This window comes from Lonchura striata, chromosome 4 (assembly GCF_046129695.1).
Source record: "Lonchura striata isolate bLonStr1 chromosome 4, bLonStr1.mat, whole genome shotgun sequence".
In the NCBI taxonomy this organism is placed as follows: domain Eukaryota; kingdom Metazoa; phylum Chordata; class Aves; order Passeriformes; family Estrildidae; genus Lonchura; species Lonchura striata.
In genome coordinates, this window is record NC_134606.1 from 15,279,506 (window position 1) to 15,293,653 (window position 14,148).

General features: G+C 35.7%; 1 protein-coding gene across 14 annotated transcripts in view; it reads right to left on the bottom strand.

Moving 5' to 3' along the window:
* PROM1 (prominin 1) overlaps positions 1 to 14,148 on the bottom strand; it is a 61,727-nt gene that overhangs the window by 9,275 nt on the left and 38,304 nt on the right. For all 14 annotated transcript variants that reach the window (XR_013339875.1, XM_021554429.2, XM_077782776.1 and 11 more), the window contains 12 exons: positions 13,526 to 13,615; positions 11,989 to 12,206; positions 11,530 to 11,604; positions 10,301 to 10,364; positions 8,424 to 8,583; positions 6,327 to 6,479; positions 5,395 to 5,518; positions 4,872 to 4,975; positions 4,355 to 4,439; positions 2,993 to 3,139; positions 2,661 to 2,732; positions 334 to 426 (listed from right to left, as the gene is read on the bottom strand). Coding sequence is in view for 13 of the 14 variants with exons in the window: in XM_021554429.2 (XP_021410104.1) it covers positions 334 to 426; positions 2,661 to 2,732; positions 2,993 to 3,139; positions 4,355 to 4,439; positions 4,872 to 4,975; positions 5,395 to 5,518; positions 6,327 to 6,479; positions 8,424 to 8,583; positions 10,301 to 10,364; positions 11,530 to 11,604; positions 11,989 to 12,206; positions 13,526 to 13,615 (1,385 nt within the window). In the remaining variant the exon portion in view is untranslated. The remainder of the gene's footprint in view (positions 1 to 333; positions 427 to 2,660; positions 2,733 to 2,992; positions 3,140 to 4,354; positions 4,440 to 4,871; positions 4,976 to 5,394; positions 5,519 to 6,326; positions 6,480 to 8,423; positions 8,584 to 10,300; positions 10,365 to 11,529; positions 11,605 to 11,988; positions 12,207 to 13,525; positions 13,616 to 14,148) is intronic.

Sequence of the window (14,148 nt, forward strand, 5' to 3'; positions counted from 1 at the left end):
CGATAATGCCTTTTATTACTGAAGACCATTGACAGTCAAAAAGAGAAAATGAGTGATTTAGAGGGTTTTAGGGTTAAGAGTTTTGTAAGGTTCTCCACTGCTTCTTTTAGTCATATATAATCATAAATAGCTATAGAAAAAAAATGGGGAAAAGGCCATTATTTTAGACAGTACTATAAAACAGTTGCATTTTAAGTAAGAAAACTTATTAAACACACACTTTAGCCAGATTACTCTTCATTGATACAACCTGTGCTTATAGAAGTCCTCTTTAAGATATTTAGAGATTTGCATTTTCTACAAGTATGGTTCAGTATTGCTTTAATATTTTACCATAGCTTGCTCCAGTGGAACAACTTGCTGGTTATGAATCATTCGAATGTTGTTTGCATGTCCCTTTAAGGCATTTTCCAGTGCTCCTTTTGGCTGCAAAAAATGCAATTATACAGTATTGTTCAATAACCTCAAAGCTTTCCAACAAATCAAAAAACAATGAAAGTTACACATCCACTCCAGAACAGCTCATGCTAAAAATGGGGTATGACAAACTGAATTCCACAACACAAAGAGGGGAAAAAAAAAACAACCCCTGTATTAATAATTCAAACCTCAGCAACCAAATCAGATATACTACCTTGCTTATCTGGCTATAACATTATCAGGACAGATTTAACTGAAGAGAATTTTCACATGATGCACTAAGTCATTTTAAATACAGAAGAGTGAGCACATCTCCCTCACACTCACCACAAGGTTCTTGACTGCAAGAACCCTGTAGCCCTGCACCCCAGCTGGGACAAGTACCCAATCATGGTATTGCTTTTGTTTTGGAAATGTGGACATCACCCTGAGGCACCCTCTGCTTTGTGAGTGGCACAGAATTTTAAGTATTTTCAGCCAGTCACTTGGAAAGGCACCCGTGAAGGCTATTTCCTATTTTTGTGGCTCCCACCTTTCAGTCAGAAGATGCGAGTTTCTGTTCTGATTTTCAAATGGTTGTCTGGAGCTCATACCCATTGCCAAATATTATAAAATTTGGTTTTGCTCTCAGTTATAAATTTATTTTTCATTTCCTTTTGGTGGAAAAATCACTTGGTTCCCTGCATACACAGTAAATACACACTGCTGACTCCATTCTGGATGTGTAATAATGGCAGACCTCAGTGCCCAGAGATGTGACCGCTCCCTGTGAAATGTTCATGTGAGCACTGAGCAGTTCCAGGATGCTTCATCTCCTGTACTGACAAAGTTAATTCATTTACTTAGCACCACACGTTGGTTGTATTACTTCCTCCTCCATACCTTAACCCCTTGGTTTGATCTACGTTTTATTCCATTTGCTCCTTTCAGTCTAAAAAGCTAGGTTGAATTTTGTGTCAGGTGCCAAAAGATGCAAACTAGACACCCAAAATTAATTAATTCCACAAGTTTTTAGGGTGGTTTTTTTGATTGGTTTAAGAGTTATCACTAGTAAAAAAGTGAGATCATAAAATATCCTTGGAAACCAGTACCATTTTTTTAAACAATCTAACTTTTATAATATATTGTATTATTGGTATTTTAAAGACAGATTACACTAAATAGCATCTAAAGGAAGAAATAAAAATGTATGCTGTAACAGTGAACACATTTACTTATTTACACAACTATTTCTTTTGTATAAAGAAATCACTCTGTCTGATCTATTCACAACTCTTAAGATGATTCCTTAAGAGTCTTCTACAAAAAATAGTGAAAGCAACTTACCAACACAATGCACTTTCCTTTATGGAACTAGGTTTGAAGAACCCCAGCTCTCACTTAAACTTTTCACCCAACAAAAAACCCAGCAACAAGTATGACTGAATGATGCAAGAGGTAGAGCCAACAACCAGAAGCCTCCTCTAGTGCCCTCCTCCACTTGAGGAGGGATGGATATCTGATACATTCCAAACAAGGTGGTCTCACTCTGCTGTGTGTCGCTTAGCGATCCAAGCAACTACACATGTGCAACATAACTCTTCCTCCTGCACAGCAGTGCAGGAAATCTGTCCTGGGCTCACCCAAACCATGACCCTCATTCTGAGAAATGAGCATGACCTGACCTGGACATACACAACAAACAGATCAGCTGAACAGGCACTGCCAACATGGATCTGCGCCACTTGCAGATTCTTTTGTGGGCAATGTTGTAGCAATACCCTCTGACCATTGTCCTGCATTCAAAAAGCCATTCAGATAATTCAGCTTCTTTTGTGCATTTTCCCTCCACAATGGAGCACCAGGTCTCATTAGAGTCCTTACAAGCTGATAGTATTAATTTTGCATCTAACCAATTTTTCTTCCAACTGGGACCCTAAAATGTAAAGATGGCAATAGGAAATACTGAAACAGAGTATTCCCCTCACTGCCCAAACAAGGAGTGGAACTTAAGAAAATGCACTTTCAAAGCAGAAAATGTACAAGAATATATAAAAATCAATAATTAGCAAAATTTAAAGTACAACTCATATGCAACACTGATCTTCAATGTTTTTCCTTACATGACATTGCACCATATTAAGTAAACGTTTGAAGTACAAAAATTCTCCCACATAAAGTCTACCTTGCTATGTATTTATACTTATATGGTATATAAATTATATATTTTATGTATTATTATACTGCTGAATTGGACTTACCAGCTGGTCTGCTCTTGCTTCTAAATCATTAGCAAATGAGAGAAGATCAACCTTGGTAACACTTTTATTGATCTGAAACAAGATGTGAGCAGTAAGAAAAGGAGTATTTTATTTACAGACAGTTTGCACTTAACTGTATCACCTATACTGTCTACTCTTTATTTTTTAATTTATTAACTTAAACTTCTTAAGTGCTTTTTTCCCCAACTTGTATGAACCTCCAAAACATGGTGTTTCGCACATAAACAGATTTTGCTGCTTTGCCCATTGCTAAACAAACACTTTATTTTATGTTTTGTCCCAGTCATGTCTGTAGTTGACTACAGTCTCACCTCTGTCAAATATGCTGAAAAGTCTATCCCATCTATCCCTGAAGAGCTGAAATTCAGAAGATTCTCCTTCCCAATTTCATCCAGCAGAATGATTTTGCTGAGGTTTATCTGAATGTGTTCAATTTTAAGTGCTACATCTTCTGTATACTGAGAGAGAAACAAAACAAAGTACAAAAGTAGTTTGCAACCAGCACATATTCTGCTACATCCTGGGCCCAAAGCATCCTGTGCTTTTGCTGACTCCTCATTTCCATGAAGAAGCACACATTAATTTTTTGCTCACATCAGTTTAATTCAATTAAGTTGAACAGAATCCACCAGGTAGGTTCTAACCTGCCTTTGTCTCTTACCAATGGCTTACTTGCCTTCTCTTCTGCTTTAACTAACATCCCTCCAGGAAATGTTATCCTTTAAGACTGTTAAGTTCTACCCCTGGCCCTCAGTAAGGAAACCTAGAGAAGTCAGTATCTCAGCTGTGGCCAGGACAGACACTCTTTGCCACAGGACTGGATGAGATTCCTCTAAATACCTTTAGTGGTGACTAAAGGTGATTGGTTATTGTTACCTGAACCTTTCTGCACTGCACCAAAACCATGTTACCTGCAGTGGCTGCTGAGCTATAGCTGAGGAATCTGAAAATCTGACTTCCTTTGAAGCCTCTTACATTAGTCCATTGTGGAAACTCAAAATAACTTTCCCTCTTAGTGAATATGCCTTGTTCATTTCATTATGTATCATTTGGGGCAGGGACTTTATCTATTAGGTGGGTACAGTACCTGGCAGAATGGAACATGTAACCCCCAAAGGGTTGCTGTAATGAAGACATGTATTATAGGCAACCCCAAAATTAGCACAGTCCTGTAATGGCAGTGCAGTCATATATCATTACAGCTTAAGTGAAAAGACTATTTTATCCCAACTACTTCCAACCAAACCAGAATAATTCTTAGAACTAAGGTACATGATATCCTGGATCAACATAAATCTGACTGGAATCAGAGGATAACACACCCAGACAGGCATTTATATAAAAAGAAATCTGTCACTGAACACCATAAGCAGTCTTTGGAAGATAGATTTCAACCTTCCACACAAGTTTCAAAGTTAAAACAAACATTACTATCAGCACACCAAAAAAAAGCACATCAGAAAAGCTTTCTTGGCCCATTGAGACTGGTAAAAAAATACCTATTTGTAAATTAGCTTCTTTCCTTCAGATTAGTTTGGGAAGCTCTTGCCTCCCTGTAGGATGTTTTGTGTGTAAAAAACTGAAATCCCATTAAAAACCCAGACATGCTATATGGTGTTTCAAAAGCAAACATCCTTCAGAATCATGGATGCATTCATAGTTTCTTTACTTACCATACTAATATTTAAAAGCTCATTGATATTAAACAGATGTTCTAGGTGAAGGGAAGTATAAATTCCTTTGTTTTCCTTGCAGTCACTGGAAGAATACAAATACACAGATCAGCCTAAAAGCCACCTTGAGGACTAAGTATTAACAGAATGATTAACAATGTTTTCTTATTCTAAGAAAATCAGTCCTTTAGAAAACAAAATACTGATTATATTTTTTGAAGCTCAGTCAATAAGAGAAGTGATTAACAATTTCTGAAAGACACAAGTATTTTATCAACTAGCTTGACTAGTATTGTCATACAGTAGTATGCTGACTATCTCTAATAATTCATACACAGGAACAAATTGGTTTTGCTCGAGAATCACTAGAATCAGAATGTCTTCTGGAACATGTGCAATTTTTTGATGTGTCTGAAATATGAAGCATAGAAGATACCACAAAATCAGTAGGTATAAATTGAATGATAAAAAGGAGTTAAATATTAACTGAATTCAATCTTAATCATAACTCTAATACCTGTACACTTTTTCAAAAGTCAAGTCAACATTCGGATTTTTAAAGATGACGCCAGCAAGATAGTTTTTCCAGTGCTTATTTAGTAAGTAAGGTGTATCCAAAACCTAGAAGACAAAATTCAGTAATGTTACTACAACTCCAAGTTTCTTTATGTATTTATTAATATGTGGTCTTTTGACACATAACTACATCTAAGCTTATCACCCACTAAGGAAAATACAAGCAAAAACAGTGAATTCAAACTCTCTGGTGCATAAAGTGAACAATAAAGCTCCTCATTACCAAGGAACAACTGAATCAGAAAAATCTGTTTCCAAAGGAAGACAAGCATGCAGTATTAACACTGCAACGCAAATTAAACCAAGAAAGGATGAATGCTTCTATTTGGTTTGTAAGGAGGAAGTAAAACCAGATCCAAATTCACTTGAAGTGTCCTATAGAAATGATATGCTATACAGAATAGACAAGACCTTTGGAACTCATGGGGATTCTATTAATTGTTTAAAAACATGAATCACCTTACCTTGAATAAATTTTTATCTTCAAAGGGCTCACAGACCAATTTTTCTACATTTCCACCTGTGACAAAAGTGAGCACCACTACAATCATCAGCAGCCAGGAGAAAAGAAAACTGAATCCAACACCACTGAAAAAGAAGTTGAGTAAGTTTATGCTTTAAAAGAACACATTGTGTATACATATATATATAGACACACATACTTGGGGCAACGGTGAAGCTAATAGCAGCTATAACAGAAATATGAAAACTGCTTGATGGTTGAAATAGCTCTGTTTTCCAAGTATGTTCTTGCCTTCTGAAGCACCTTAAATGTTTCAGCCCTGTAAAGTCTTCAGCTAAAATGCATTTGAAACCTCACATTAGCATTGGGCATGCAAACTGAAACTGTTTTAAAAATTACATTTAAGGGACACAACCATACAATTTTCTTTTTTAAATTCAACTTTCCGGTGCTCTGAAAAAAGTTTTAGACTTTCAGATGCAATCTTCTCCTGCATCCAGCAGAAATGACATTAAACCTCTCCTAGACACTTTTCAACCTAAAACATCCAGAAACATTGTCAGGAGGTCAAGTGTTTTTTTTTTCTTCTCATATGGCTTTTTTTGAAACTTTGAATAAATGTTCCAAGTTTACTAGAAAGTTATGAATTTCCCCAGTTTTTGCATTTTCCAAAGGGACTTGCACAGAAATTCATTAGCCACAGCACTCGCCTTATACCAGTGAATTTTATCCTTCAGCAGTGATCCTCCATGAAAGAACAATCCCAAATCCCCAAGTCCTTCAATGTAAGTGTGTGGAATCAATATTTATGTCTATTCTCAGCAGATATACCTAGGTAACAAATCAAATTCTTTTCATATCTATGTCCTTCAAAAACTCAACCAAACCAACATTCTACCTTTATTTTCTTTTTCCCTGGTAAGTGAAACTTACGCCATAAGAAAGTTTCCTCCAGTGTTGGAGATACAGCCTCTGGTTGTTGGAGAAGCATGTTTGTCATACCCACAGGTGCCACATAGCAATCCAAGGTAATAAAAGACCAGAATCAGGACCAACATGCAGCACAGAATGAGACAACCCAGCCACCTAAGAAATAAAAGAGAAAGTTCTTTGTTATTTTCACATGAAGAACACACTGGAGACATTCAGGAGACATCATGCAATACTACATTCCCAAATGTCCCACTCATGGTTTTGTTTGAGCAAGCAGTGTCAGCAAAGATAAACATATTTACTACACTAGCATGTATTTTGGGCCAACACACAGTCACTGCTGAATTGCAGTCAGCTGCTACTGAAGGACTGGGGAACACACACCACAGGAACAAGGTGTTCCCCAGTTAATGCAGGTGAACTGTACTGAAGAGTCAAAGTGCTCCAAGTGGAGCAAACAATTACTCAAAGCAGATGTTCAAACAGCAATTTATTCAAGAATAAATGGAGAAATTTATGAATGTGGGGTGGCCCTTGGTCATGAAGTATACAGTTGCTCTTACTGTGAGACTCACTAACATTTTGCACACCGTGTTAGGCTTGTAATTGTAAATAACTATATTTAAGGCTGTAAAAACCTAGGCTTTATGTGTCTGACCTGGACTGCTTTCAACATCTGAAACAGTTAATGGAACTTGATCAGGAGAAAAATCTTGGATAGGAAATGAACTTTCATTTCTATTAATTACATCATGTAACAGTTCTATGTGTCCAGTTATTTGAAGCATATCCATTTATTCACACATTACATATCTATCCTTTCATCCTCTCCCAATGCCCTCTGCACTTCTTTTTCCCTTCTGTTGTAATTTCTTCAACTTTTATTTTTTAAGTTGTCTTTTCTCTTCCCTGTACATTAGTAGAGAAAAATCTGTATAAGAACTATTGTAATGAACATGCACGGCCAAGAAAAAAATAGGAAATACTGACAGGCATATTTATAAGAGGATACTTATTAAGAACTACAAATAATGCATCCGTAATTAAAAAAGCAATAGACAGAAAGTAATTTGGGCAACTACAGGCTTATTGGTTTCATTTGTACTGGAAGTACTGTTAGGGTAGGTTTGATGAACCAGGTATTTAAATGCCATACAGATAAGATATATTCTCTTGTAGCAGAATAAAACAATATATTTATTTGATTAAATGCAATATGAGCTTCAATGAAAATATCAATAAATTTGTCAAATTAAGGCTCACCACAAAAACTGTCAGATAAGAAATGCGCTAAAGGTAAGATTCTAAGCAAGGTTCTGAAAGTTCAGTTTTCTGTTAACTTTTGTTTATCACTGCATTAAAGCCAGCAACATACATTCTATAGCAGTGAAACTGATTATGGCACAAACACAGAAGCAAATATTGATTATAAAGTCAACTAAAGTATCAAACAAAATGTTGGGAGAATTTGATGAGTTTGTGGACAGAAATTACTAAATCTGGACAAAGACAGATGGTACGAAATGAAAAGTTTTACAAGTCAAAATACAAAGTTACTCAACTGTAAGAAACACAAAAGTCTCAAGAAATATGTTTTTCTCAAGGTATAATCAACCACAAAGACCAGCAGGGGCAGGTACAGGTCCACAAAGATTTACCAGGTGTGAAGCAGAATACCACTCTGCAGTACAAAGGGAGCAGTAACAATGGATTGGTTTCAAGGCCTCTCTGGTCCTCTGCCCTCACAATCTACCAGCAACTCAACGGAAACAAGACCTAGATAAAATGTCACCCTGGCATTATAAAATAATCAGTTCCTCTGGGTGTTTGACATCCACCTTTATCTATCCTTCCTGAAAAAGTCTTGAAGGTCTCCAGACTAGAAATGACCTCTTGCTCTGTGGTGAAACAGCACCCAGTTATTGATTAGCTGTGTTTTTCACTTCTACCAAAATGCCAGTACCAAACAACTGCTTTATACATCTTTCTTTCACTGTGCTCATCATTAACAGTGTACTTGCCTTTACAGAACATTAAAATAATACAAAGTATTAACAACAGGTAGCACTTCAGTCCTGCCTTACTTCTTGTACATACCTGTAGAAATCGTACTGCTCCACTATTGGGAAATAGTCTTGAACGTATGCCTCACTCTGTGTAAGATGCAGCATCAAATCTGCCAAAATCTTCTGAACAGGGAGAGCTCTTGTGAAGGTAGTAATATTTGAACCAATGGATTCCAGCACACTTTTGATATCTAAAAGAACAAACATATTTCATTGTTACAGATCCTTAGAGGAAATTTACATTCCATGTATGCATTATAAAATGCTATGAAGCCATTTGCCACATGTAACAAGCAGCCCATGAAGACAAGTGTGAGGAAAACACAAGCAGGCAACAAAAGCATCAAGCTTTGAAGTAGCACAATGGCATTTCAAAATGCACACTTTGTTTTAGCATTCAGTTTAATGATTCAAGATGCAGACGTCCTCCTTCCTCTCATTATAATGAATGTGCCACTTTTTTCCTAGCCAACCTAAATCTTGCATTTCATGCAATATAGCAAATGTCAACACTGAGCAAGACAATTAGCCACCAAGTTTACAAAGGAGAACAGAATCTATTTAAACTCCATGTCTTGGGAATACAACACTATGACATAAATTGGACTGCCTATATTGAGAATCTATACCTGTTATTTCCAATCTTATTAAAAGAGATTACTTAAATGAACTCATTCCAATTAGTTGGCAACACTCCTGGGGGAACAATCCATTAAGCCATTTTCCCCTCAGATTATGACCAAATATGCTGCCCTCTACTTACAGTTTAGGTAGACACTATTTAGATATACAAAGCCATGATAAATTCACTTATTATACATATTGTCTCTGTGTAAAATGTAGTTTCTCTATACTCTTCCCTTCCTTCAATTGGAAACATACTTGAAAAAGTAGGATGTGTAACTACAGGTTATAATTTCATGGTAGGCAATATTTCCTTCTTTCTCAAATCACAAGCCTTTGTCTATTTTGATGATTACTCCTCAGATTCAACCATGCAATAAATCACAGTTATTTTAGAAGTTTACAGATAAATGCAATTTATTTTCTAGTAAACCTGTTTATTTTATTTACTTTTGTAACTCAAATTCAAAGCCCCAACAATTTATAAATAGATAAATTATGATGTTTTGTCTGTGTTTACACATCTCAAATATGGAAAATGAGTAAATCTGCCCTAGAATTCCTAACGAAAAATATATCAGTTTTAGAAAACTGGCTCATTACAGACAAGTTCACACAGTACACTATCCTTATAGCTATACTGTGGTATATTTTGCCCAGGAGGGGAAGGAAAAAAAAAAAAACCAACAAACCAGAAAAACTTACAAGGAACAGCTGCTTATATATAATGCAGAACAGGTCCACAATGCAAGAACAAAAATTAGAACAGATTAGTATACATATGCTATACTACCATACAGGTACAGTGAAAGAGCAAAAGTGTAAAGCCTAAGTAATAAAACAACTGAGACACCATTTCAGTTATCCTTAAGGTGTATTTTGACTTTCACTTTGCCATCCACCACATTTTAATACAGCAGCAGGAGGGGGTCAGTTTTTCTTACATCACACTCCTAAATATGTCACAAAAACATCAGTGAAGGAAAATTACTTTTTCAACCAAATAAAGCATCAGTGTGAAATGAAGATCATGAGATTTCTCATTGCTTGAGCAGTAAAAAGCCTAACAGATAAAATAAAATATCACATTGTCTATTTTTAGATTTAATTTAGAGTCCTTATCCGGACACAGTTGCTTTCTATGTTTTTTTCCTCTGGCATCAAATTTTAAAAAATAGTTAAAAGTTTCACATTTCCATTTTTAACGATACTTAGCCAAAAAATATATTACCAATGATGGAAAACAAAAACATTAAACATAGTGAAAAGATCGTTTGTTCTCACCTGATAAAATGTTCCTGGTTTGATTCACCACCAAGTCTGGAGTATCATTAAATGCTGCATAACCCTAAGAATAAAAGGTGAAAAAATAATAGCATATTTCTCATTGTCAAATTGTTTGCAGGTTTTTTTCTTTTTATCACGGATTAAAAGTACATAGATACTAAAATGTATATGGTAAGACTAAGAAAAATATGGTTTTATCACTGCATATTAGAGAAAGTAAAAGCAAAATAGAAACTCTAAATATATTTCAGATATAGTTTGGTTTCCAGAATATTCCTTGGGGAAAAAATACCTATATTTAAATACATATTAATCAGTCACAGACATCTCAAACTCTGCTGCCTGTCATATCTTATAGCTCATCTAAAAGCCAGAAACACACATATGAAGGGTCACTAAGTGAAAGGAATTCCTCTGTACCAGGCTAACACCTCCTGTTTCTAACTCTGTGCCTTCCCAACTCGAAATCCATATTACAAACAATGAAATCCAATTGCCTCTAAAGACATTGCAATGCTTTCTTCAGTGAGGAGGGGAAAGAAGAGGCCCACACCATGGAGACCAAACTCAGGAGCTCATTTGGACACCACTGCAGTGCATGCTTAAAGCCAGCAAACCTGATAGCTGCAGAAACAAGAAAGGGTCTCAACACAGCCTCTGGTTTCAGAAAGTGCCTCCTAGTCCTAGCACATGTTTTCAGACTCCCAGATTTTTCAACTACTCAAACTAAGCCATTCTTTTCCTAGGTGAAAATCGTAGGCTTTTTGTGGAAGGTCTTGCAAAAAATGCTAATAGCCATGACTCTTGGTCCATTTCACCAGATTTAATCTTAAATATGCACACAAAGAATTTGAAATAAATATTTCAAGATAGCTAGAATACAATAAAACTAATTAGAAGACAATGGATTTTTTTATTTCTTTAGTTCGAACTAAAAAGTAGAGACCATGCTACGGGATCCACATTTCTGTCTTTTCATTTTTTAAGGACTGTTCTTTCAAGCAGACAACTTGTGAAACATTTTAGATTTGTATTATCCTGTAGATACAAAGCACTGCATTCATACTTTCAAGTGTTAAATCCTGGCCAAACAATGAGAGATATTAAACCACAAAGCAGGTTGAGGTGGCAACAAAAGAATTCTGCTTAAGAAACCACGGGGAGTCAAGTGATACACATATCCCAGTTTATTCATTAACAGTTTAAAAATCTGTCAAGAAACATACCTTTTGAACCAGACTAGAAAGGTCTATTTTAAGGACATCATTGATCTTTGCAAGCTGAGAGCTCACACCTGGCAACTGGGAACGAAAAACATTGAAGTAGCAGTTTTGCTAATTCAGTAAATATTTTAAAGTTAGGAGAGGGGGTAAAGAAATTAAAATGATCTTTAGGATAATCTTCCTAAACACTCATGAAACCTTTGTTGTACAAAAGGAAAGCTTAACCCTCATTTTTGGGAGGGCAGATTATTTCACTGCCCAGAGCAGCACTTTAACATAGCTGCTTGACACACATTTTATCCTTTTCTACACAGAAGATGAAAAGAGTGACTGGAAAAAGGGAAGGTCACTTATCTCACAAGTGACAGCATACACCAAGCCACTGAATGGCAGAAATACTACTGGGCTTATTCAAGGCAATCACACTTTGAGAGTCTGAAAAATATTATTAAAAGATCTTACCCCACTAAAATTGGCATTGATGTTCAGTTGAGCTAATGAATTCCTGATGATATTGCAAGTTGAGGCAGCCTGAGCTGCACTGCATGCAGAGTCATTGAGGGTGTTGCTTAGGTGCATTTTAACATCTGTCAAGTTTGCATGAAGTCTCTCTGTTCCCTCCTGCAAAACCTCTACAGAGACACTCACATTTTCCAGTGCTTCCTTTGTTTCTCTGATGGCTGCAAAGATGAGAATTCAAAAAAAAATTTGTTAGAAAGCAGCCTGCAAGTACAGACATGAAGAGAAAGTGTACATGCATAAATCATACGATCATCTTAATAATACTGATTTAATTACTGCCTCCCTCCCATAAAAACCCTAGCACAGAAAATTCTAGCACATAATATGTACTTATTGCATATAAAAATATACCACTTATGCTTTTCTACAGAGAAAGTAATGTGCTCAGGTTACTTTTACTGGTATTTCATCCACTTCCCACTTTTCTCCTGTTTCCCTACCTCTCTTTCCTCAGTGGTTTCAGTAAAGAACTTTAACGCTTGGTCATTAGAAACTAAAAGCCCATATCCATCAAATTGTATTCTCAGTATTTTCCTTATAATTCAACTCACAAATCATATAGCTGCAAGATGAAAGGTAAGGAGATGTTGAACCAGCCAAGCACTAGTGAGTATTCCACACTGTCTGGCTTTAGATTCCATCCCAATCACACCAAACAAAAGAAAATGAAAATAATCCGAAACACTGAGCAGGTGTTTAGTAAACAAAGAACCACACAGACACAACTAAGAATACACAAAGTTACAAAAGCAAAGTGCACTTCACACCACACAAGGTTTTATTCTGGATTTTACCTTTGATAGCCCTTTCCACTTTGACTTCAAGAAAAACAAGAGAAATAAAGCAAAAAAAAAAGGAGAATGATGACAAGTGAATGAGAAAGAATTCATGGGTAAAAAAAAACCAAAAAACCAAAACCAAAGTGACTCAAGTTTATGGATGTCTTCCCTTTGCTCTGTAAGCTGTATCTGATCCGTGAAAAAAGAAGCCTTAAATGAAAAAGTAATAAAGGAATATTTTCTCTACAGAGAGAGAGAAATTGGAATGAACAATGCCAAACTCAAAGATATAATGAAGAAATGCTGGTTAACACACTCATAATAATCTTGGCAGTGTACAGGAAAAAATCCCTGACTAATCTGCATATAGTTATAGCTATAATAACTATGCAACTCTAAAAAGACAGTTTTCCTAGCTTCCCTTATATTCAACAGAAAGGTGCAGCAACCTGGAGCAGGAAATTCAGATTTTATCCTTATTCAATGACTGCCAAAACTAAGTATCAACAATAATATGTAAATTTTTATTTAGGTTTTAAATGTATTTATCAATCTTAATATTTTTGAAATCCTCCGTTTAAAATAAATATCCAGGCATGGAGAAAAATGGTATGTTGACTCATGGTATTGTACAAAGTTATCCCTGATGTGCCTATTTCACCATGGCAACTATTATACAACACTGTGTACACCTTTACCTCCTGCCATTGTCAGAGCTGCATCAAGCGCAGGACGTACTTCTTTTCCCAGCTGTTCTTGAACTCTGGTTCCAAGCACAGGTCCAACATCTGTAGTTTGGAGAGATTAAAAAAACCAAACCATTATACACTAGCTCAATTTAAACTGTTACTTAAACTACTGGCTATCGGACTCTTAACTTAAAAAATACATATATTATGTATGTATATATATATATATGTGTATATATATATATGTATATATATATATATGTACGATTATATATATATTTATAGATATACACAATTTCGTTCATACCTACATACACATATGAATAAATATACATGTATTATTGAAATTTTTCTAAGGCCTGACAGTTAGAACTTAAGTGAGAGAAGGTAATGTAGAGACACAGTTCTGCTTTAGTTACCTATAGGTTCATAAATGAAAGAAGCAAATCAAAATATGGTGGAAAATATTCATTAAAACTTGACCACGTGGGTAAAGACACACAAGAGTTTCAACATAAAACACAATATGTATTTCACTGCATTTGCTACTTTTTTGGGAACAGGATTTTTCCCACCATTTATCTTAAAGTGGTCCAGCATCCAGACAAGAATTTTGTGGCATAGTCTTTCAC